The sequence below is a fragment of the Macrosteles quadrilineatus genome, unplaced genomic scaffold, assembly GCF_028750875.1.
Source record: "Macrosteles quadrilineatus isolate MER2022 unplaced genomic scaffold, UCM_ALF_1.0 Scaffold_5__1_contigs__length_97177068, whole genome shotgun sequence".
Taxonomy (NCBI): domain Eukaryota; kingdom Metazoa; phylum Arthropoda; class Insecta; order Hemiptera; family Cicadellidae; genus Macrosteles; species Macrosteles quadrilineatus.
In genome coordinates this window covers 60456596-60481391 of record NW_026542598.1, presented here as the reverse complement: position 1 = coordinate 60481391, position 24796 = coordinate 60456596, and the positions used below count along the sequence as shown (strand labels likewise).

General features: G+C 38.8%; 1 protein-coding gene across 3 annotated transcripts in view; it reads left to right on the top strand.

Annotated features, from left to right (window-relative positions):
- LOC128994030 (RNA-binding protein Raly-like) overlaps positions 1–24796 on the top strand; it is a 334709-nt gene that overhangs the window by 112280 nt on the left and 197633 nt on the right. For all 3 annotated transcript variants that reach the window (XM_054418232.1, XM_054418230.1, XM_054418231.1), the window contains one exon: positions 18533–18683. In XM_054418232.1, the coding sequence (XP_054274207.1) occupies positions 18539–18683 (145 nt within the window). In that variant the 5' untranslated portion in view covers positions 18533–18538. The remainder of the gene's footprint in view (positions 1–18532; positions 18684–24796) is intronic.

Here is a 24796-nt window from a genome sequence, read left to right as displayed (position 1 = left end):
TGTTTAGTTACGTAATGAACTAAAATGAAGGACATATTTGACACATTAAACAGTATATTTATCATTGCAGCATGACGAAAGTCATGTTTAAGAAATTGAACATTGTATCTGATCCCAAAAGTAAATATTGTCAGTGGAGACCAACCCATTCTGAAGGTAAAGTGCTTGGTTAGGGACGGACATTATCTGAACGTCATTGACGCCTGTGTAATCTCCATTCTACACTTTACACTTTCACATAGTCCTGACGTCAGCGAAACGGACGCGTTGCAGAAAGTCAACAGTCCCGGAAGGTCAAATAATTTATACCTGTGCCGCTAGGTCAAAAACTACAATGTTTGCAGTGTCTGTAGATCAAAAATCCCAGTAAGTCAAATATTACAGTCCGAGCTAAAAACGTGGTCTATGTTAAAGCAATTGACTTATTGGGAATTTGACCTAATGCAACAGCAGTTTTAATATAACGAAATAAGATAAAAGTTCAGTTTCGCTGAGTCAACAGTGCCGGAAGGTCAAAAGTAGAATCTGTTAAAAACAACGATAGTCCTCTCGACGCATGACTTCAATAATTTCGTGTTTTGGTGTACTTAAAGTTGTGCTAAAATTTTGAAAATTGGCACAGAGCTTCTTGGTTAGTCCTACTCGATGACTATTTTGTTGGAACTTTAAACTATTTACCGATCTAATTAATAAAAATTGATATGTATGGTGAAATAGTTTTAAATCGTGATTTCTAACATGAAAAAGTTAGCATGCGAGATTTCTTTTTGTTTTTGGGTTAGAGAGGTTTCGTCAGTGGCAAAGTTGTAGCCAAAAGTGTGATGCGTAAAATATATTTTTTTGATTTTTTTACAATAAGTGGTTCAATAGATAACTTGGGTTGAAGAGGACGGCAAATTTAGCATTTCGCAACGCATGGAAAGAACTACATCGTACGATGCGACTGCTGAGTGGACTTTTAATTTACAGTTCTAAGAACAAGAAAAAGATAAATATACAGATCACCAGTACATTCATTATATTTATAAAACATCTTTCTGTATTACCAGCTTACATTTTTCACTTATACATCATAAACAGGGTGTTAAAAATAAGCGGGGAGATACTTTACCTAATAATTCCTTGGGTCAAAATAAACAGAAAATCAAGGATAACATTTTTTACGAAATAGTTTCGTTAACCAGATATCCACCATTTTGTATTTTTTACATACAAATATTTATCTTTGCACTTTTCCAACCGATGTTTATGAAACTTGGTATGTATGTTAAGGGAGGAGAGACCCATGTTATAAAAAATGATTCATCTCGATTCACCCTAAAATTTTAAAATTTAACACTTAACTACAATATAATATACTTTACTACACCACAATATTTACGTATCACCATAAATCTTTAACAAAATAAAACGTTAACATTTTCAAAATCCAAAGTAAATCAATATAATCTTTCTTTTTTGAAAAATATATTTTAAAAAATGCGATGGTAAAATAACGACAGGCGAGTTTCGATCTGGGTGTTTCAGGTTTGAATCTAGGAGGATTTAACATTAATTAGGTAACATTAATGTTTAATCCTCCTAGGTTTGAACTGATTGAGAGGAATAGATGAAACCGAAGGGGGGAGGTAGCAACAAGTGTACTAGTATTTACTAGTGTCCAATTACAATTTCATGGATTTAACCAAAACCTTTTCTATTTCACTTATTTTCAGCTGTTAAATTTCAAACGATACGTTTTAGCGACATCATTAACGTTATTATCATCATCATCGTTTGAGTTTGGGTTTGCGGCAATGTATTTTTATGAATAAAACCTTTAATTTGATACCAAACTTGACCTCTGCTGCTATTAATTGACTGTATGCACTATTAATTAACAGCTGTGTCTAAGGATTATGTCGGCCTTAGTCACAAACAGGACAACGAGATCGCTCCACTCATCCCACACTCAACTCCATTCATACTTGGCTTAAAATGCACACATTTGTATGGTCGCCATTTCAAAGCAACATGGCTACATTATCAATGACAAACGTGGAAAACCTTATACGAGTGTGAGTAAGTCCGGAAACAGAGTAAGTCCGAAAACAACTCTAAAAAACAATAAGAAATAAATTGCAAGAACCGTTGCTTATATCATTGGGTATACACGTATGTACTGACGTGTATACTCAATGCTTATATTGAACGAATGTACATCGTGAGAATTTCCATTAGTTGTTCCATTTAGTTGTGTGTCCATTAGTATAATAGTTTAGTTGACTCTTTTAAAGTCAGCGGAAATTGTGACTGTTATTACCCTTGAAATAATGTTTGTGTAGTACTTTGCAATCCTACCAATACTTATAGAATCATACGATTACAATTTTCTGGTTAGAATATGTCGCATAGAGTGGTGACTACTGTATCTTTTTGGTTTGCTTGTGAAACAGGATCAACAGAGATTTTCCATCGACTCAAACAATACGATACTCTCAAATTGTTCATTGCTATAACAAACTATCACACAGTTTGATGAATATTTGTGTGTAAACCAAATACAGTACACCTGTATTCTATCTATTTTCCTTTTATTTTTCCAAGACTTTATAGAAAATCACGCATTACGTGATCAGTGAAGAAAGGCTGTATCCCATGTGTTTTATAGGTAAAGAAGGAAAGAAGAACACTGCTTCAGGTCAGAGCATTCAGTTATCATCAGCAATTGTAATTCCCGAATCAGTAACTGAGTCAATAGTCAATTATGTTCGGGTTTGTTGATTATTTATAATGCACTTTACATGCTCCATTTGATAGTTTATAATAATTTACTCGGAATCTATAAGACACCTTTGGCTTGTATTAAATATTGGGTTGGGCCGTTTAGTATTTTGAATACAATAGGGGTACTCGTCAAACAGTTAAATATTATTATTTCTATGAATTTAATGGGTAACTTTAAAGATTAGGTGGAATTTATAACAATACTTCACCGTAATCAGCAGCAAACATACATAAGGAATTCCAGTTATTACAACAGACACTCTGACAGCCCGTCAACATAAGACCTGCAGACGGGTCAACGAATATGCTGAAAAAAATAACGAGATAAGTGAGTGTAAAGTGACTATTTATATCCGGTCGTCATACGCCACGAGACATTCCGTCAGTGAATGGGAGGCCCACACAAGGGTGAAGATCGATAACGCGCTGCATTTGGAATGGAAAAATTTGCACAGGTCCTCGAAAAGTACTAAATTCCCGAGTCCCGAAAAAGTCAAGTGCCCAGAATGTCTTATACACATACGGAAATTCAAGTCCTCAAAATATTGCAATAGTGTATTTTCGTATAAATTCTTGAGACCCGAAAAAGTCAAGTCCCCAAAATGTCTTATACACTTACATATATATGAATTTGAACGGATAGTGTTTTTGGCCTCTAGGGACTCAAAACGAAAAATTACATCGGTCCCGGGTCCAGGTGTTGCCATGAGTACTACGGTAATAGCTTATTCCCTATATGCGAAATTCGCTAAAAACCTAATAATTCTATAGACTAACTAGCTGTACCCGCTGGCTTTGCCCCGTTTAGCTAATTAATTTTCAAGATGAGCTCGTTCGCATGGCTCAATCACGTCCTGGTTGAAGTTCGTTCGCTACGCTCACTCATCTTTAGGTTGGAGCTCGTTCACTGAGCTCACTTGCCTTGGGGTTAACTCGCCTCCAGGTTGAAGTTCGTTCGAAACGCTCACTCAGCTTTTGGTTGCAAATTAGCTGTTGTCATAAATTGTTTAATTGACACAGCTGTTAAGATTCATTAATTCCTTTTAAATATGAAAAATCATAAGGTTAACATGGGAAACTCCAGAGCCCCTGGGGCGAAGCTCGAATGCCCTATCATAATAAAAATTACTCAGTTTTCCTATTTAATGCCCAAAGAATCGGTGTATCGAATTTCAGCCTCCTAGGTAAATGAGAAGTGGGATACAGGCGGAACTTCAGGGACCCCTCCGGTGACGTTTCTCACTGTGAGCTGCGACCTGCCGCAAAACGGCCTTTTACAAGGCCACCCCGATGCGCCCGCTGCTTTGCCTTCTGGCTCTGCAGCCCTGCCTCGCGCGTCGGGCCCGACTACGACCCTGCAATCGCCCACGGACTCGACTTCGGATACGGACCGACCCCCAGCTTCTGTGTGGAGCTTCGCTTCACAACCACCCGCGGACCAGGAAAACGGCCTTAGTCAAGGCCACCAGATGTCTCCAGCCCCCGGCGGAGACCACCCCGGCCTAGCCGCCGCACGGCCCTCTGACTCTATCGCCGCCCGGCCCAGCAACTCCACCCCCCCGGGACTTCCCCTCACGGGGACGGAGACCAGTGCCTGGGGGAAGACCGCTGCTGCGGTGACCCGAGCGGGTGTCGACCAACGGTGCGCCACTGCCACCCCTGGCGGAGGCCCGTTCGTCTTCACTGGCGGCGAGGGGAACAGTTGCCAGGCGAACCCCTGCCCGTCGTCTGGAGAAAACGGCGTTTATCAAGGCCACCAGACCACCAACAAGAGGCGAGCGTCCCCGACTCCTCCTGCCGAGCGGAAGGCCCGCAAAACCGGCCAAGACACCTTCCAGACGCCCGCTGACTCCGACATGGAGGATGATCCGGCCCCGACGCGGAACGAGCCACGGCCTCCGCCTATCCTCCTGGACATGCCGCGGAGCTGGCCTGCCCACGCCGTCGCCATCGGCCAACTGGTTGGTGGCCAATTCGACGCCTCATGCACGGGGAAAAATCTGCGGATCAGAGTGGACACTGTGCCCCACTTCCGTGCCGTCCAGCGGTATCTGCAGCAAGAGCGAGTACCGTTCCACACCTTCGCCCTGCGCACCGAGCGGCTGCTCAAGGTGGTGGTGAAGGGCCTGCCGCCGACGCTAGCACCAGATGAGATTATGGCGGAATTTCACGACTTCGACATATCCGAAGTGAAAATGATGAAGACTCGTCGAGGAATGCCGACTGGTCTCTGGCTCCTCACGATCCGCAGGACGGAAGGATACTCCCTGCCGTCCACTGTTTATGAAATAAGGCGAGCCTTTTACTGCAAGGTGGAAGTACGGCAGTACAAGCGGCCCAACGGACCCATTCAATGCCACCGTTGCCAGGGCTTCGGCCACGGATCGGGCCAGTGCCACCGCCAGGTCCGCTGTGTCCGCTGCGGTGACACCCATCCAGCGACCGAGTGCCCCAAGGAGCCAGCAGCCCAGGCGAAGTGCTGCAACTGTGGTGAGGCCCATACTGCCAACTACAGGGGCTGCACTTGCTTCAAGAATCTGCAACGGGCTTCGTACGCGGCTGCGGCGAAATCGTCCACGGCACCGTCGGGCCGTCAACCGCGCCGGGTCGACCCACCTGCTCCAAGACCTGACCCTGTGGACGCCGAGGTGCCGGGGGCTCCCGAGGTTGATGACGAGGGTTTCCGGACTCAGCGGAGAAGACGTCGTCGAGCTCCTCGGAACCCGGACAACCGCGGCAGAGCTTCCGGCCCGAGACCCCGAACACCCACCCCTCCTGTGGAGCGGTCCGCCGCCCCGGCTGAGACCCCGAACCCTCGAGTGAGGCGAACTCCCCGCCCTCGCCTGGAAGTCCCTCCTCGCCAGCCCAGCGGCCCTGCCCGGCAGCCCAGCAGCCCAGCCCCGCAGCCCAGCAGCCCAGCCCCGCAGCCCAGCAGCCCTGCCCCGCAGCCCAGCCGCCCTGCCCAGCCTATCGAGCCGGCCTCAACCCCGGCCCAGTCGTCCAAGAGCCCGTCGCAGCAGTCTGAGCTGGCTCAACTCATCTCCACGCTGAGGAGCATGTTGGTCGTCGTCGAGCGACTTGTTGACCAGTTGACCCAACATCATGCGTAGACTTCGCATCCTCACGTGGAACGCCGACGGGCTTGCCGACAGACGCCATGAGCTGACACAACTCCTCACTGACATGGACGTTGACGTTGCCCTCATCCAGGAGACGCATCTGCGCGGTGGGGACAGGTTCAACGTCCGAAACTACTACACTCACCGGACAGACAGGCCTCTGCAACAACGTGCCAGTGGTGGCTCGGCGATACTGGTTCATCGTCGGGTCACCCACAGACCGATCGTCAGGAACCTCCCGCCTGGCATCGAGGTGACGACCATCGCCCTCCAGCACGACGGTGCAGAGCTGGAAATCTCCTCTGCCTACAACCCCCCCGGGAGACGCCTTGATCCCGGACTCCTGGACCAACTGCTGCCCCCCGACACCCCGGCGCTTCTGGCAGGCGACCTCAATGCCAAACACCTGGACTGGGGTTGCAGGAGAGGAAACTTCACTGGAGCTGCTCTCAGGCGCTACCTCACCGCCCACCCTCACATCAACGTGGTTGCCCCGGCCGACCCCACACACTACTCCCGTGCTGGACACCCGCCCGACATCCTGGACATCGGACTGGCTGGCTCGTTCGATGGCCCGATTGAAGTCTTCGTCGTCTCCGACCTCTCTTCTGACCACGTCCCGGTGATCTTCGATCTGCCACAGGGAGGAGTCCCCGACCGCCCTCCGGTCCGCAGGAAGAGGGTGAACTGGGCGAAGTTCGCCAACCTCCTGGCCAACGCCCCTCGACCGCCTCCCCCGCCACCTGAGACGGCAGAGGAGCTCGACCAGCAAGTCCTGGACCTGTCAACGCTGCTGCAGGACACTGTGGTTGCCGCCAGCTCTGACGTTGACCCGCGGGCCCCCCCACCACTTCCCCAGGGGCTGCGGGAGGAGATCGCCCTGCGACGTCGCCTGAGGAGGGCGTACCAACAGTCCCGCTGCCCTCGAGCGAAGGCGGACTTCAACCGGCAGGCCAGGAGGTGCTCCCGTCTGCTGGCTGAGCATCGGTCCCAGGAGTGGGAGGACTTCGTCGAGGGACAGGCTGACACCAACGACGGGATCTGGAAGATCGCCAAGGCTCTGCGCGGCACGAAGACCCACAACAGGCCGCTGCATGGGGGACGCGGGCTCGTCTACTCGCCCGAAGACCGTGCAGAAACCTTCGCAGACTCGCTGGAAGACCAGTTTTCCCCACACCCGGACGTCTACGACGAAGACTTCTGCGAGGTTGTTGACGACTTCGTAGAGACCTACGAGCCGGACTCCGACGAAGAGGACATCCCCCACGTGACCGTCAGCGAGGTGAAGGGCCACATCGCTCGACTCCGTCCGAAGAAGGCCCCTGGACCGGACTCCCTCGGGACTCCAGCACTGAAGAACCTGCCGGCTTGGGTGATTGTTGTCATCACCTGCCTCTTCAACTCCTGCGTGAGGCTGGCCCACTTCCCCGACACCTGGAAGCTGGCAAATGTCATACTCATCCCCAAGCCCGGCAAGGACCACATCTTCCCCGAGAACCACAGGCCGATCTCCCTCCTGCCTGTGCTCTCCAAGATGCTGGAGCGAATCGTCCTGGCGAGATTCCCCGAGGAGTTCTTCACTTCGATCAGGACCGAGCAGTACGGCTTCAGGCGGGGCCACTCCACCACCCTCCAGCTGCGGCGGGTCCTCAACACCATCGCTGGAGCGATGGAGCGGAAGCACCACTCGACCTCAGTCCTGATCGACGTGAGCAAAGCCTTCGACCGGGTCTGGCACGAGGGGCTTCTCTACAAGCTGGCGTCCTCCCCTCTACCCGGCTCGATCTACAGGCTCGTCAAGAGCTACCTGACCGCTCGCCGCTTCAAGGTCTCCGTTGGACGGGCGACTTCCACACCACGGCCAGTCTCTTCGGGTGTGCCACAGGGGTCGGTTCTCGGGCCGATACTCTACCTGTGGTACACCAACGACATACCCCTGGCGCCGAGAGTGCAGCTCTCGCTCTATGCAGATGACGCGCTCTTCACTGCCACCTCCGCCAACCTGAGGATGTCCAGGGTGTATGTCCAGCGACAGCTGGACCTGTTGCTGCCGTGGCTGACGAAGTGGCGAGTCAAAGTCAACGCTGACAAGAGTGAGGCCATCTCCTTCACGAGGTCGAGGAGGCAGGACGATGGTCAACACCTCCACCTAGACGGGGCCGACATCCCATGGAAGCGCCGGGTGAAGTACCTCGGCGTCCTGCTGGATCAGCGACTCACCCTGACTCCCCACGTCGAGAGGGTCTGCGACCTCGCCAGGAAAGGTCTTGGCGCCATCCGCCCGCTGCTCAAGTCACGGAAGTTGTCGACGGCTGCAAGAGTCCGACTCTACACGGCCCTGCTTCGACCTGTCCTCACGTACGCAGCCCCTGCATGGTACCACCTCACCTGCAGAACCGCTAGACGGAGGCTGCTCGTCGTCCAGAGCAAGGCTCTCCGGCAGGCGACAGATTCACCCTGGTACGTGAGGAATTCCGTCATCAGGGACTCCACAGCAGTGACAACTCTCCGAGACTTCGTCGACGGCCTTCGAGCGAGACTTGAAGAGACGGCGGATGACTCTCCGTGGGAACATATCAGGGACCTGGTCGCTGAGGATGTTCCGCAGCTCCGCCCCCGGATCGACGACTAACTCCCAGAACGACGTTGACGTCTACAGGTAGCTGAGCTACCAGGGCTTGGACCCACAGCAGACCGGAAGTATATGCTCCCAGCGAGCAGGCACTTCCCCCAGACGTGGCGCTAGTCGCCACAATCATATACACTTGGACTTGGACTTGGAGAAGTGGGAGAATTAGTGATGATGAGTGAGTGAGAGTGAGTGTGTCAGTGAGGGCTTTGCCTTTTATAAGTATACATAGCACATTCAACCAGCTGTTAGTTAAAACAAATTATATTGGACTAAAACAAATCGATGATTACAAAGAATACTTTAAAAAATAATTTGAACATCCTACTACTGTATTTTACTATGCATATTTAATTAATCTGCCATCCTCGTACCGAAGAATTAAATGTATCAATGGTCAGCATTACACATAGTATAAAATAAGCCAACCATAAGTATGTATTTGAATTTTCTTCCAAATGCTGAATTTGTGTCACAAATGCTGAATGTTACAGCTGTTACGTTAAGCAAATTATATTGTACTAAAAGCTAGCTAGAAGCATTGACTTATTGGAGAAGGTTAGCATCGGCTGCTAGACTTTTTAAAAACTAAAACTTAATTTATAAAAACTGGGACACAAATTTTAAATTATGGCTTTGAAATTCCCTAGTTCTCAAAATTGTCTTTCTTTCAAAACAAAACTAATGAAAATCCATCGTCCGGTTGATTCTGAATCTTGAAAAACCCCCATTTACGGTTTAATAATATATATGATAGTTTGGACAGATTTCAACCCTTCCGAGGCGTAATACATTTACACAGTTTATATGTAGACTACATTATAACTTATAAAATAGTTCTACAATTAATTAGATCTCCTTTTACAAACGTATATAATAACCAGAAATTTTCAGATCGTCCTTGCGGGTATTTTATGCCACAAATTTTGACGAAAGGCTATACCTATTTACAGTGTTGACCAAACAGTTGGCAAGAAGCTTTAATAGATAAGCTATGTACCAAATATGATATTTTTAGCTCAATTCTAATTATGACAAAACACGAAGTAACTAAAAGCGAGTTTTGTTGGTGTAGTAAGCGTTGCAGGAGGTCTACTTTACACTGAATCGACGTTCACTTTTATTGCTTTTGATCTTCTGGCACTGTTGACTCAGCGAAACTGAACTTGTATTTTACCGTATTACGTTATATTAAAACTGCTGTTGCATTAGGTCAAATTCCCAATAAGTCAATTGCTTTAACATAGACCACGTTTTTAGCTCGGACTGTATTATTTGACTTACTGGGACTTTTGATCTACAGACACTGCAAACATTGTAGTTTTTGACCTAGCGGCATAGGTATAAATTATTTGATCTTCCGGGACTGTTGACTTCCAGCAACATTCCCCAGCGAAACTCTGCGATTCCTTAAGTTACTCTATCAAATTAGATTAAAGACTTTATTGAAGCCTATTTCATGTGATTTAACAACTAGCGTGGGTCTCGACTTGAATTAATTTGCATTTCTTTACTCCACAACAAAAAAATACCCCCGCCGCAGCAAACCTGCAGACTAAGTGAATTTCAACTTGTCTGATTACATTTTTACTAAAATATTTCCATAAGACATATTTATTCCCAATTTAAATAACATTAGATTTAACGAGTGTTTAGGTTTTCTGCTACAGGGAAGGTAAAAAGTGTTTTTTGACCATACGTCAATAGTATAGGATGAAATAAATAAATTTGCCAAATTTGATCAATATATATCTATAAACAAGCAAACTACAACAATTTTAATTTTCTCCATAAGAATAACATGAGAATTTTAAATTACACCATTTTTGAATTTTCTCCGTGACCGTTAGGCATACAACAGTGCTTCAATATACTAATTTATTTCTTTTTTTAAGCTCTACAAAACGGTTAAAAATAAATTGCAAAATTTTTTTGTTTTTAGGGTCTAAAATGGGAAAACCACATATATGAATGAAGTTGAACGGATGGTTGTTTTGGCTTCTAGGGACCTCAAAATGAAAAAAAATAAATCGGTCCCGGTCCAGGTCTTACTATGAGTACTACGGTAATAGCTTATTCCCTATATGGGAAATTCGCTAATAGGTTTTTATTTTGACGAAAACATGTTTTTCTTCTTAAATAATAGTTGGTATTATAGCTTAATCAAAAACACAGTTGCACATTGTGATACATCATTGTTTCTTCTTGATTGAGTATCCTAATTGCTTACAATATATCTATAAAGTGTGGTGTCTAATATTAGAAAATTATACGAGATAAAATAGTTAATTTGGAATCCAATAGTTTTAACTATCGGGATGGTTAAAGTACGCATCAGCGAAACGTTAATAAACACACGTAAGTAAAGGTCCCTAATTTTCAAAATATTTTATATCAACAAACTAAACATCCATCAATAGGTTTTTCTTTAAGTTTAAAAGTAAAATTAGTAACTAATTTCAATACAAAAATATCAGTTAGCTAAATGATTGATTACCAAAACTATTTGTGTTTATATTCATCATTAATGTTTATTTACGATTAATGACAGGTTTAAAAGAACCTTAACCAAATGATTCCAGATAATGGCAAAAACAAGAACAAAATGTTACAAACACTATATTGTTGCATTATATTTGTCAAACGAAAATAATTCAGAGGTATACAACCACAATAGAGGCTGATTACAAAAACGGTTTCAAGTGAAAATGGGATTGTTGACAGATAAAATAACCTTCTGTTTTCACAAATGTCGAGTTAAGTAGCTAAATACCACGACTCTCGGCTTCTAGAGGGTCATAAGTTCAACCCATGGGACTCAAGGGTGTTAACACTCCCCAACTTTATAACCTCAATCCCAAGCCCCTTCTTTGCACTGCAGTAAGTTTTAATTTCCCTGTTTCTGGGAGCTACTACGTGGCTTAGTATAATACGAGGCATAAAGTTACAATTTTCAATATATATTATTCATAAAATGTTAAGGTTTATATGTTGTGCATTGTTTTCTAGCTTAGATTAATTTACAACTACCATCCTAAACTTGTTAAATTGCTTGCACTTATAGTTTGAATTCAATCACCTTATTATCTTACTTGTGTATTAAAAGGCATAAACGTTTGTAATTCGTTTAATTTGATTGATATACAACCACTGATGAACCAAGAAGCAAGAATTATATACACTGTACTATACACAGTAAAAGTGGTACACTACTAACATACCACATAAAAAATGGCATCAACAAAATTATAAAACAACAGTAAAGTTAAACAGGCATTAAAGCATGGCTTGTTGAAAATTAAATAGAGAGAATTTAATGTTAAAAGAATGTGAGAATATCAAAAATCTGTTTCCATGAAATAATTATTTTTAAACTCTGAAGAACACACCTTTTCATTATTAGAACCAAATGATCAAGTGATAATTCTCTTTTCCAAAAACAAAGGACGTGTATCATAAGATTTTCTGCTTTTATTTTTTAATCTTAAAATAAACTCCACGGCACTATAAGTACCGGGAATTTCAATTTAGATAAGGAAACAAATTGCGCAATTCAAGCAAGAAGGGATGAGAATTTGTTCATTATTTTAAAGCACTTATTTACAGTAAGACATTTCGAGTTTTTCCTACTTTTGAGGTCAATTCCACGGATACTTGTCAACAGTTTAAATTCTGAATTAATCTAATTTACTCCTATAAATTAGTCACTCACCAGCTTTACCAGGTTTTATTTAATTTACTTACTCATGACTTAAATAAATCGATGTAAGGCACTTTACATAGGTAAAACTTTAGTATCGACGTGCAAGCAAAGAAACAAATAGCCGATATGTTTTAGAAAACTAAAATATCTAAATATCTAATTTAATGCTTGTAAATTATATATTAACATTATGTTTTTCTTTTGATAAATAAAAATAAGACACACGTAAGGTTCTGCGTAATGACTAAGAGTAACCTCAACATTTAAGATCTAAAAAAAAAATCTGAGCGTATCCAAATTTACAGTATACAAAAATGTATATTATTTATTGCTATGAACATATGACTGTTATTCTTATTTACTCCTAATAGTAGTGTATTTCCATTAAACAAAGGACTAGTATTTATAAAAAATATATAAGCAATAGTGCACCTATTTGACTTGTATTAACGAAGTTAAAAACCTTTTTTAACCGTTGAATTTTCCCATTTTCCAGCTATGATAAAGTAATTAGCAATTACTACGTACATTTCATAATAACTACTCTTATGATTGTCTTCAATCTTTTTATGACAGTTTTAAATCATTTAAATGGTTTACAAACTAAACTTTGAATACAATTATTTTACCAAACATAATTTTTTAGATTCTAAAATGAAGCTAATAATCTTATTGAAGCTGCTAATAATACAATCGAATTATAAACAGCATAGTAAACAACTGTTTACGTCGGATCTTTTACCATGTAAGGAAAATGGATCTAAAATATTTTACCTTGTACAAACAGTAAAAAAACTAATTTTGTGAGTCTAGCTGTTTTTCTGAAATAATGAACCTTACTTAAATAACATAATGATCAAACTACTAATTTAACAACAAATATAATACGATTAGCTTGCAATCGTTAGCAACAGAACCGCAGTTTTCTTCTCCCCTTACCACACAGCCCTAGCAGGAAAGGTTTTAACAACGTTATGAAATTAAATTCAACGTGTAATTGTAGTTTGATAGCTCTCTTTGTAAGGTAAGTCCAAGGTAGATGTGACGTCACCCGCAGCTATCAGCAACACAAAGGACTCAGCGAGCTGAGATAACGGGGCTTAGAGAAAACACAAACAGTGGACCTCTTCTAGTAAAAAAAAACTTAGAAATTTAGATTAAATTCAAGTCCACTGAAGCTTAATCAAATCATTCAGTGGATTTAGTTTAATTAGCCGATGAGATTTAGATGCCTCACATAGATAATAGAATCCTATACAATGGAAAAGGTCCGTGAAAATTCAATTAATGACTGTTAGTGTGTTCTATTGAGTATTGAATTTACCGGTATACAGGTGTTTGATTATCTAAAAAATGTGTGCTAAGTTATATGGTTACAAAATCTTAAGTCTCACTGCAAAACTTTGTAAATAACAAGCAAATGATACAGTTGGCTAAAAGAACAAAATTATACTTTGTAAGCAGTTCATAGAGTAATAAGATTCGACTGTACACGTACATTTGGAATGTACATAAATACGGTAATTTCTGTTAATTAATTAAATGTACAGAATTTTCTTAAATATTAAAATCTAACGTATATTATTTTAAATCATCCAACGGAAAAAATCAATTAGTATGCTGAAAACGCTACCAGAAAAGGTAAGAAGGTATCACATAAAAAGATAATCTAAATAAACAAAACTCTAAAATAATATTTACACGTTTGTATCAGCTTAGTGGGATAAACCTGTGGTGGTATGAGGTGTCAATGACGCCATTTTATGTCCAATCTTGCATAAGTAGATCTCGTGTCTTGCATGTTTGATCATGTTTTGCAGTAAATGCAAATTTTGCATTACGCTTTGGGGAATAAATGTCATCTTTAGTCAAATCTTATGAATCCTTCTATAAATTGAGCGTATTGAGGTACATTTTATTAATTGAGATGGGCACGCCACCTAAGTGCGTACTTTAACCGAATTATGAGTGAAGAGCGAGATGCCTTGTGTAGCTTTGTTACTGAATAAGAACAGGTGTTTCATTAGTCAGGTACTTTTATTAAAAACAAAATAATTAAGGATAGCTCGTCCAGTTTAGAACCATAAAAGGCGACTTTTTATTTCTATGCGAGCACTTTAACCACTCAGCTATCCAGCTGGAGAAAATAGTAAAATAGTATAAAGTACAGCTTTGAGATGATTACCTTCCAGAGCTACAAATGAAATCATGTTTACAGTATCTTTTTCTCAATCCCTTCTGCAGTGAAAAAGGTAAAGGCGAGTACTTGATGGCAACAGGACTTAAATATTTTTTTCAACTGGTATTTTAATATCTTATATGAAAAGCATTATATTGTATTAACCTTTCCAACATATTATATTCAACGCTATGGGACTGTATCACGCTGAGGATCTTTTTTTTGGATTCAAATACATTGGTTTCTTATTCTGTTTGAGTGTTATGAGTCACGTGTCATTATCCGCTGTTTTGCTGTTGATAGATCCCTCGACGCAGTTTCTATCTTGCTAAGCACATTAGTTAACCATTGATCAAAACATACGAGAAGATTTCTTTTGTCCTAGGACCCTAGGCACGAGCCCGGGATTGTTTTTCACATTACTTCAGGCTAGACCTAAGGGTTGTGGCAACATCACTTAGATAAAATCCATTGGTGGTTTGGCGGGATTTAAACCCGGGACCTCATGGACCAAAGTCCTGCGCTCTAACCAGTAGACCAGCTCGCTCCCCTGATATGAGATGATTACATGTTGTTAGTAATTCTCGTTTGACGTCATAAAATATGTGGTAGTGGTATGATCTTTGACATTTATCAGTGATTTCATTCCAATAGTGTACAACCATAAATAATATGTCAACATACACGAGTTACAACGCTGTTTGTCGTTTGTCGTTATCGTATGACTTCATGGCGTTTCTAAGACATCTTGGACATCATTCAGTGGATCATTTCCAACAATGTATTATCATTCATCAAAACACAGAAGTTTATAATTTGTCTGTCTTTTTCGTTTGAAGTCATCAAGTAAGTCCATAGAGAGTCGTGGTTAATAATCTTTGATTTTCTGACAATAGTTGTATTTTGATGTTGTACAACTATTACATGTGATTAAGACGTTATTTGTAGTTTTACATTAACAATGTACAACCACCGCTCAGCATAATATATGAGTTTGTGTTTATAATGACGTACATTCCCTGTAGAATCAATCATAAAAATTATTTCAGTTTTTTTTTTTAATTTCCAGCAATGCCCAGTCAGCACTAGCAACTACAGTCATTGGTCAATATACACGATGGTATACATTGTTACGTGTATAAGTTGTTTGTGTTGTTCTCGTATGACGTCATCAAGTAAGTTCCAAAGGGAGTTGTGGTTTAATCAGTAATGCACAACAAACGGGCATCCTGGACGTCCTGTCAGTGGTTTCCTGTCTCCTGTTCAACATCCGCAGCCTGCCATCCTGACGACATACTTACCTGGCATCCTGACGACATACTTACCTGCCATCCTGACGTCATACTTACCTGCCATACTAATGTTAAATCATTTCTGCTTACTTATCATTAATTTTGTATTGTCGGTTCCTTATTGAATTATTATTTACAAACCATTAGTGTAATGAAAGTGGTACAACATGAACCTATGTTTATTTTAATCAAGGAATTCAAGGGAAAAAATATTTGCGAGTTACATAAACGCATACATTATCCTTAACCTAAAGTATAAAAATGCAAATACCTTAAAAATATTATTTATTAAATATGTAAATTATCGTATAAAAATACAAGTTCTGTATTTAGAGCAAGACACAACATACCGTCCGTTAATCCAATGGAATGGGTAAATTAATTAACTGTTTGTCTATAATAAAAATAAAGCAATCGAAGTTCAAATTACAATTTTTAATCGAGTTTTTGACACAATAATACAAGATGGCAAATATACAGTAAGCTTACACACCTTATTTTTTATACAAATTACGCTATGGTACTGTCTAACCGACGTATTTATTTCTTATCTCAACACGCTATATTTAAGTTTAGAGTAAATATAAATATTATAAAGGCAATTCCATAAAAAATAAACAAAATTAAAAATTATAGGAAGTAGTAATTGTAACAATCAATTACAAATACACCTAAAACCGTTACTTAAAAGTGATATTTTTGAGTCAAAATTAAAATCATCAATCGACAACCCAAAAATTAAAACTAGTCCACAAGATTTAATAAAATGTATGTTTTTATGAAACGGATTGAAATAAAAAGACTTATTCAGATATTTTCCATGTTACGAATTTACAAACAACTCATCTCTTGGCAATCAGAATCGAGAAAACGAATTAAAATCCATTACGGTGTGTATTTACACAACTACGTATGTTTTTAAATATCTCTAAACAGTTTTTAATCACAGAAGAGGTCCACAAACAGTGTTTTCTCTAAGCCCCGTTATCTCAGCTCGCTGAGTCCTTTGTGTTGCTGATAGCTGCAGGTGACGTCACATCTACCTTGGACTTACCTTACAAAGAGAGCTATCAAACTCTTATAACCATTGGCCGTAAATCTTTAAATGTACAGCAGTTGGAACTTTGAAAACACATTTTATTCACGCGGAATATTTTTATGTCTCGAAAATACAAATATCCACGGTTACGTTTGACTATTTTTTTATTTGTCATTTACAAATTTACTCTGTAAATAATTCACGGAAATAGAATACCATTTGTAAATATTCCTATGAACAACATACCTATAGATATTAAGAATTATTACCAATAGAATTATACAATCTATGACAGATAGATTCAATTCCAAAATCATAACTTTGTCTAAGATTTTTATTAAAATATTGTTACATAGTGCTTCTTGTGAGAAGATTCTCAGTACAAATATATCTCCTAACTCCTCTCACTTTTACTTGATGGAAGTCATACAGCTTAAGAAGATTTTGAACCACTAGCACACGACAATATAAATTTATTAACATATTTTTATAACTTAACAATAAAACATAACTGCTGCCGATATTTAAAAAAAGTTGAAATTGCCATAACATAAATCCACAATGATGAATCTCTTTCATAATATTTTACCATAATACATCTCTTACCATCTCTTTGTTCTCATAATACCAAGGTTAGTATTTAGAATACAACTAACTTACAAAAAGGTAAATGTTCTTAAAGGTACGCGCTATGAAAATTAAATAGCGTCTCCGAGGAAGAGTCTATAAAGTGAGGGAATTCTTAAACAAGAAAGGGTTGTTTTTACGCTGTCTTAACAAATCCTATTAAAGCATTTAAACAGTCACACAGTGTTCTTGACGACGGCTTTACTTTAATAAACTCTTTGTAAGCTTTCAAAAGTCTTCTTGGATCCAAGCACAACAGCTGTTTACTTTGCTTGCTTTGATTATGATTTCAAAGCTAATTTTGCTCGTAAGTTTTATGCCGGAGTAAATATGAAAATTCTGGTTTGCAAAACACCATTATGTACTTAGTTGGTGAAATAGTATGGCAGTTGGAGAGAAACGTAATTCATTCGCTTAGTTCCATCTAAAATGCCAAAATATAGTTGTTACTGCATTATAATAAAAGTAGTAAATTTATCAAACCTGAACAGTTAACAACTATTATATATTTTTACATAAATTTTCATATTCACTCATGAAATTTATTCACAATTACTATCTATAGCCTCATACTTTCCACCAATGGCTAGCAAAATTTACCACTATGTCCTTCACTGATTTTAAAAACTGTTATACAGTGTTCAATGGAAACTACCATTATGTCTCTGTCCCGAAAAACCAGTCGGTTAAGCTTTTACCGGATTGTACTGATTTACTATTGATTTACTGGTTTCCTAATAACTTGGCCTTTTACAAGGGTGTGACTTGCACCTTTTCATGTAACCTACCACTTAAACTATTTCTCCTAGTTTTCGTTACCTGTTGTAGTCGAACACTCATAATGTTTCTCGAATGTGGAAGACTACTTTCTCTAGCCATTTCAAAAAATGCCATCCATCTACGAGTTATTCGTAGCACTACACCAAGCTGTATCCTACCATTAACAATTTTGTCATTAACGTTCACAATATGGTATATAAAATACTTTATCCAGCGTAAAAAGTGTTTGAATAAACTAATAGTTAATGAAATAGTACACTATTCATATATTTGGATACCCTAAACTGTTCATAGCATTTACACATTCTAAAGTATATGTTTAATGTTATTATCCTTTCTATTTTTCCTACAAAGTATCCAGCTATCCACAGTAAATATGGTTTCTTCTCATGTTCCAGGGCATAATGAAGATGAGTAAGGTGGGTAACCAGACCAACTCGCAGGACCCTCAAGCTGTCAATTCCAGAGTGTTTGTGGGGAACCTCAACACCTTCCAATGCAGCAAGACGGACGTGGAGAGGATGTTCCAGAGATATGGACGCCTTGCTGGTAAGCCTTCCCTACGAATACCCTCTAGTAGCTTGTATATTAAAAAATAATTATAACTAATTAGTATGTTTAAGAGTCCGTTTAGTGGATTAACTCTGGTTCATCGTTTTGAGGAACGAAATCATAGGTTGAAAATTCTAGTTGTAGGTAATATCTAGGTACATGAAAATGTAAATGCAAGATGTAAAGGTAAATATATTTATTTAATTTTCGGTACTTTTGCGAATATATATTAAGGGAAATATAGGACAACCTAAAATTGGAGTAGTAGTCACCACAAATAAATAATGCAATAGCCCCGTTTTTACAATAGGTTTAAGCTCTTAAGGAAACACCGTTCGTTTAAATTGCTAAGATGCAATTGTACACCTATAGATCGAATAAAAATGTTAACTCCACCTTCTGTTAAATTTAGATTTACTCATTGAACCAATGTTATTTATGAAATACTGATCATGAATCTAATTCTAACATTCATTTTAATTCCAAATTGTTAGTATTGAATCATGCAGGAACAGATTTTCAGGTTTCCTTTGAGGGATAACAAACAAATATTAAGGCAGGGTTTTTAAATAGTAATCGAAGACTTGCATCATGCAAAGCCAATGATATTTTTGTTCCTCTAATCGAGTAAAAAAAATCTTGTACTGTACCTTACATAGGTTTTATAGCAAAAAAGAAATGAAAAACGAATTATCAGGTTAGTAGACTACCCCTGGAGTGCGTAAATAGAAGATGAAAGCTGATGGAATGATGAAGAAGCCATGAAATTAGTAGGGAGTTACCCTTTAGATCGTCCAGAATGAAAATAAGTGGTTGGCAGTTGCAGCAAGTTAGCGTTTAATGGGTCATTAGACATCTCATCAACTGTATCAATCATATGATGAGAAGTACGTTGGATTTTACGCTAGTTTGGCATGAAATCTTCATGAATGGCAACCCTGCTTATATTTATAAATACTATGACGGATGTATACAAAAGTTCGATTGGCTAACTTTCATGTTATACTTTTACAAACATTGGAATTTATGGTTATATCGTATTGTTCACTCGAAGAATTTCTATGTCAAAATGCATTTAGTAACAACTGCTTTGTATACAGTTTATCTAAACTTACAAGAATATATAGCGTAATTTCACTGTGTACGGTAAAATCAATAGTATATTTTCAACTGCTTTGGCTAGAGATTTGCCTTTTGTAATAGCCAAATGTAAGTGTAAGAATGAAGTAAATATAACCCTATTTTATTAAGTTCCAGTACAGCACAAAGTAAAATGTGCAAATAAGACTAACATTTCTACAATGTTGAATTGTTGACTATTCTAGAGTCGATTACTGAATGGTCTAAAACCAGGAACAGGAATAAAAATTATATGTGAACTACTTTTGACTCTGAGTTATGTTAATTTTATTATTTGTTTAATGCAAACATAATAATTATTATGTAAGAGCTCATTCTTGTCTGAATTTCAAATTCTCGTATAGCATACGATTTATCCCTAGCTTTCGAAGCATTCACACGTTTGCCATAACTTAAGTAACCTATTAGTCATTCATATACCCCCCCCCCTTTATATCCTACTAACAGTTTTGATTCAATTAAGTTTCGTCAACGACGTTCCCAAAATCACAATCGGAGCTTTAGAAACTCTATTAAAACACTCTAAATAAAATACAAGGTTCGTTAAATATTCCCAGCTCGGTTAAGCGGCATTATAAACACAAACGGTTATCATCCGCAATTCATTCACACCTCCCGGAAGCGCCGCTCAAATCCCGGCGTGTTTAAAACAGCTTAGCGCCTTAGTCACACGTCCCGTCTGCTTTGAAATAACATTCGACGTTCCCGTCTGTCTCGGCTGTTTGAAATATAAATAAGCGACTGGAACAGAATCGTGCTGATTAGTCAGTTTGTTTGGGCTACGTCAGATTTTGTTTTTTTTTGCGGCCCGTTTTTTTTTTTGTGAATTAATTTACAATTAACGATTGACGATTGAATACATTTTGATTGGGAAGCTTATGACAACCGTTTTTAGATATTTAGTTTAGCATGATGTCTAGCATTATAGAAGGAAACGATTAGACATATGCTAAGACTTTTTGAAGAGCTTTTATTAGGTATAGTGCCTAAATGTTTTAAGAGTCGAATGAAGTTTCCTAGCTAATACCTAGATGCAATTTATCATTGATACAGTATTTGTTGGTCCCTTGAAAAATAATGATTTCCTACAAAACTTAAGTAGAGAATGATTTTTTCACCTTAACAATAATTGCCACACAAAGTAAAGGATTAAGGATACACAAATGGTTGAGCGATCATTTAATATAAATGGTTTAGGTTACCTTGCTTCGTCAAGTGGTCCTTTTTCAGTAGTACACTACAAGCCATCATCAGAAGTTCGAAACTAATAGTAGTGTACTACTAAAAAAGGACCACTCGACGAAGCAAGGTAACCCGTAACCATCTATTTAGCTTAAATTTAGCCATCCAGAGGCTACTATACCGTTAGAATATTTAATATTTTTTATATAATCATTCATCTAACTTGTTGAGATGGCACATTATAAGTTTCACATTATATGTGAAATATAAACAAAATACATCCAGCACTTTGAGATTTTCAAATAATTTGTTTTATGGACATTCAATCACACATCTAAACAAGTTCAACACAATTTGATAAATTCACATACAAAATGTTTCAATTAACTCGATCATTGAGTGTGAGAAAATATCTTACCAACAATATGAATAATTCGAAGACAACAACTTGGAGTTAAATAGGGGAATTTAGAACAAAGATAACCCACCACCTTTGTTTTTTTAATTGAATTAAAATTAATACATCGACTAAACACGACGGGTTCTGGAGCTTAAGAAGTTTCGCTGGATAAGCGGCGGACAATGATCTGAGCTTTTGAGGGGGATGGCGGCATTGTGTCTTCTACTCTCGGAAACAAAACTTCTTCTTAATCTCTCCGTCCTATCCACTTCAGGACTGAATCATCTAGTGCAATTTTCATAACGCTACGGTATACAAAATATTATTAATGTAAAGTTAATTTGCAGCCTGAATACGCTAGCTTAAGTAAATGATTCGAGAAGCAAAAACCACTAGACAAATATATCGACTAGTAAATATATATTTTTAAAAATACTCCGTAATTGTTAACTTTCATCATAGAATAGGTTGATAATTGTGAGTAGGTAATAATTTATCATTCAAAAAGAGGAAGTGGGTAGTTGCAGGTGCGTATTTAGATAGCCAGTAAAAAAATGTGATTAATATTTGATGGATAAAGTAAAGAGCAAACAGAATAAATGGGTGAAAAAAAACTTTAGCATATTATAATGATAAATTTGGCACACTACTCAAATATATTTTCCTTCTTCAAAACACGATTTGTACTATATTAGATAAGAGTTTTGACTCAATGATAAATTTACAATCATCAAATGTACAAATGTTGTTGCAGTGGTTAAAGTAATCCAACTAGTTTCTTCAAATAGAACGCTATAAAGTGGCAAAAGCGAATATATCGTCGTAGCTTATAAACTCATACACTCCTAGTTATATAGGTTTCTGACGAATGGCTAATGTGGTTTACATTTGCCAGTGAAATACCAATAAACTCACATAATCAACACGTACACCTGCGGCTGTTAAAATAGCTTTACGGCTTAGTCACTCCTTCATCCGAATTCAAAATAACTCCGCGGGTCCAGCTGAACGGGTTGTTTTTAATCAAAACCCATCAGATTTAGTTTACGGACTTTGTCTTTAAACGTGATTTTAATTTCATCTAGGCTAGTTATGCTACGTCGGCCGTTTTTGTGTGAACTTTAACACCACTTTTTGAAATATGTGTTGGACAATTAATTGTATTTGGTGCAAACCTTTTACCACTTATTTTTTAAATATGAAGACATTTAAGAATTATGATTACATAAGGAATTTCAAAATTTTAGACAATTAATATTATTGCTTAAAACTTTGATGATTATTTTTCGTAGGTACTTTGTTGTGTATGTTTTTTATTTGCCTAGTCCTCTTTTTGGTGTGGCGGTATAATAATATATTATATCGTTGTTTTGCAGTTGTTTTGGTTTAGTCTATTGTGTCTATCGTTTTCCACTCTTATAGACAGTAGAGAAAAAACATATTATTATGATAATTTTGTTCCATATTTATGTTTCTCAATTCTTTTAATATCACATCACACAGCATGGCCATTTTTACCTACATTTAATTGCACTCAATATGATGCTTAATCAATCGAGAGCATTTTCAGTAAAATAGAATATATTTTTAAAACGGTTGTCGATGGATCTCAATTCCTAATAAGCATAAATCACATTCTTATTGTTTGGAGTGTATATCTATTTTCAACTTAATCCTTAGAAATCACATTTTCTGGCTGCCTTTGACGTTTGGTTATTTTTTGGTTACTTCTAATTTTATTTATTTTTCAATCAAACAGTTTTCATGGACAAAATGTCATATACATAAATCCCAAGTGGTATAGTTTAAATTTAGATAAGGAATGGTTTCAAACCTAAACGGAGAGAGCCAAATTAGGTAACAGACTGAAGACAGCAAGACATTGGTAGAGACAGTTCGTGTTACGTGTGTGGACAGCACCCCGGGGCGATCCGATACGTCAACAGCACAACACACATACACACACATACACACATACACACACACACACACGCATGCACACAGAGCGGTATTTATTTCTCCTATGTAGCAAGAGGTTTCGTTCGTTTGCTCCATTATGTTCCTAGTCTTTGTTTTACATTTAAGTTAAACATACAAGAATAGTTTGGTACCGATTAAATGGACCTTTTCCGTTAATTCACTGCTTGGAATTTGGTTGGGTTAGGTTAGGTTAGGATAGGTTTTCTAACTCTATACTAACCTAACCCAACCAAAGTTTAATTAATGATTGCTCTAGAACTAGTGGTAGTGAATTAACAGAAAATTTCCCGATTATATCAATTACATTACCATTATGAAATTCAGACTTTTTAGCGGTTGATTCACAACTCTTAACTTCACGAGTCTCACTAATACTAAAATAAAATAACAACTTAAAGATACTTAAACTGTTATTAATTTGGTTTACCCTAATGCGTAGTCAATTCAATTACAGCCATTGTCACCTATGCATGCAATAACAACTGGTACCAGCAAAATTAAACATTTTTCTCCCATTAACTTTAAATTTAAACTGAACATCGTAAAAATTTCTAGAAGATATCCCAGATTCTAAATTTACCCACAAATCAGTTCCATGCATTATTTTCAGGTATAACAGACTGAATGGTGGTAGGCCTACTTAAATAACTCGAAATGCGCAGATTATAGGTAGTCCCCTTTCGGACCCGTAAAAATCAATTAGAGAAATGTTTAAAATTAACTATGTTAAAAATAAGTCACGTGCGTTCCAGAGCCATTGAGTGGAAGCAGAAGTAGGTATGTGAGGTCAGAACGGGCGAAGACGTCTGCCAAGATGTCGCTTTGATGGCTCTATTCATTCTTCCATTGTGTTTAAATATTCACTTGTCATAATTAAAGTGTAAATATTGCCCGGATGACAATACCGTTACTTTATCACGTTGTAACGCACTTACCTGTTTCATTATTACTCTGTGCGTATATTAACGATGTTAGGCCTTTTCCAATACTTTTTTTTGCATGGTTATTTTATTGCTATACTAGGTTTGATAGGTTAGTAACTAAACCATAAGTGTAAAGTGTGTACAGAGTGTGTGCTTTTATAATACACGTATTCAGTGGATTTATCTGTTTTAAGTACACTTTTTTGGTTGGTGGATCTTTTAACCTTGAATTTTGTAGCGGTTGATGAGGGTTGGTGGGTAATTGTAGGAAACTGTAGAGAATATAGGGAATTATGAAGGGAATATTGGGCTGATGCTGAGGGATTGAGGATTGCTATATCTGGACTAAAGCGTGCTGAATCTGCTACCAATAATTTAGTTAAAATGGAGGTTACTGGGGACCTGAAGGACGGGGATCTTTTACCCAGACCAGAACACTCTTGCCTAGCCAGCTTTGATTTATGGTAATTGATTTAATTTACTTA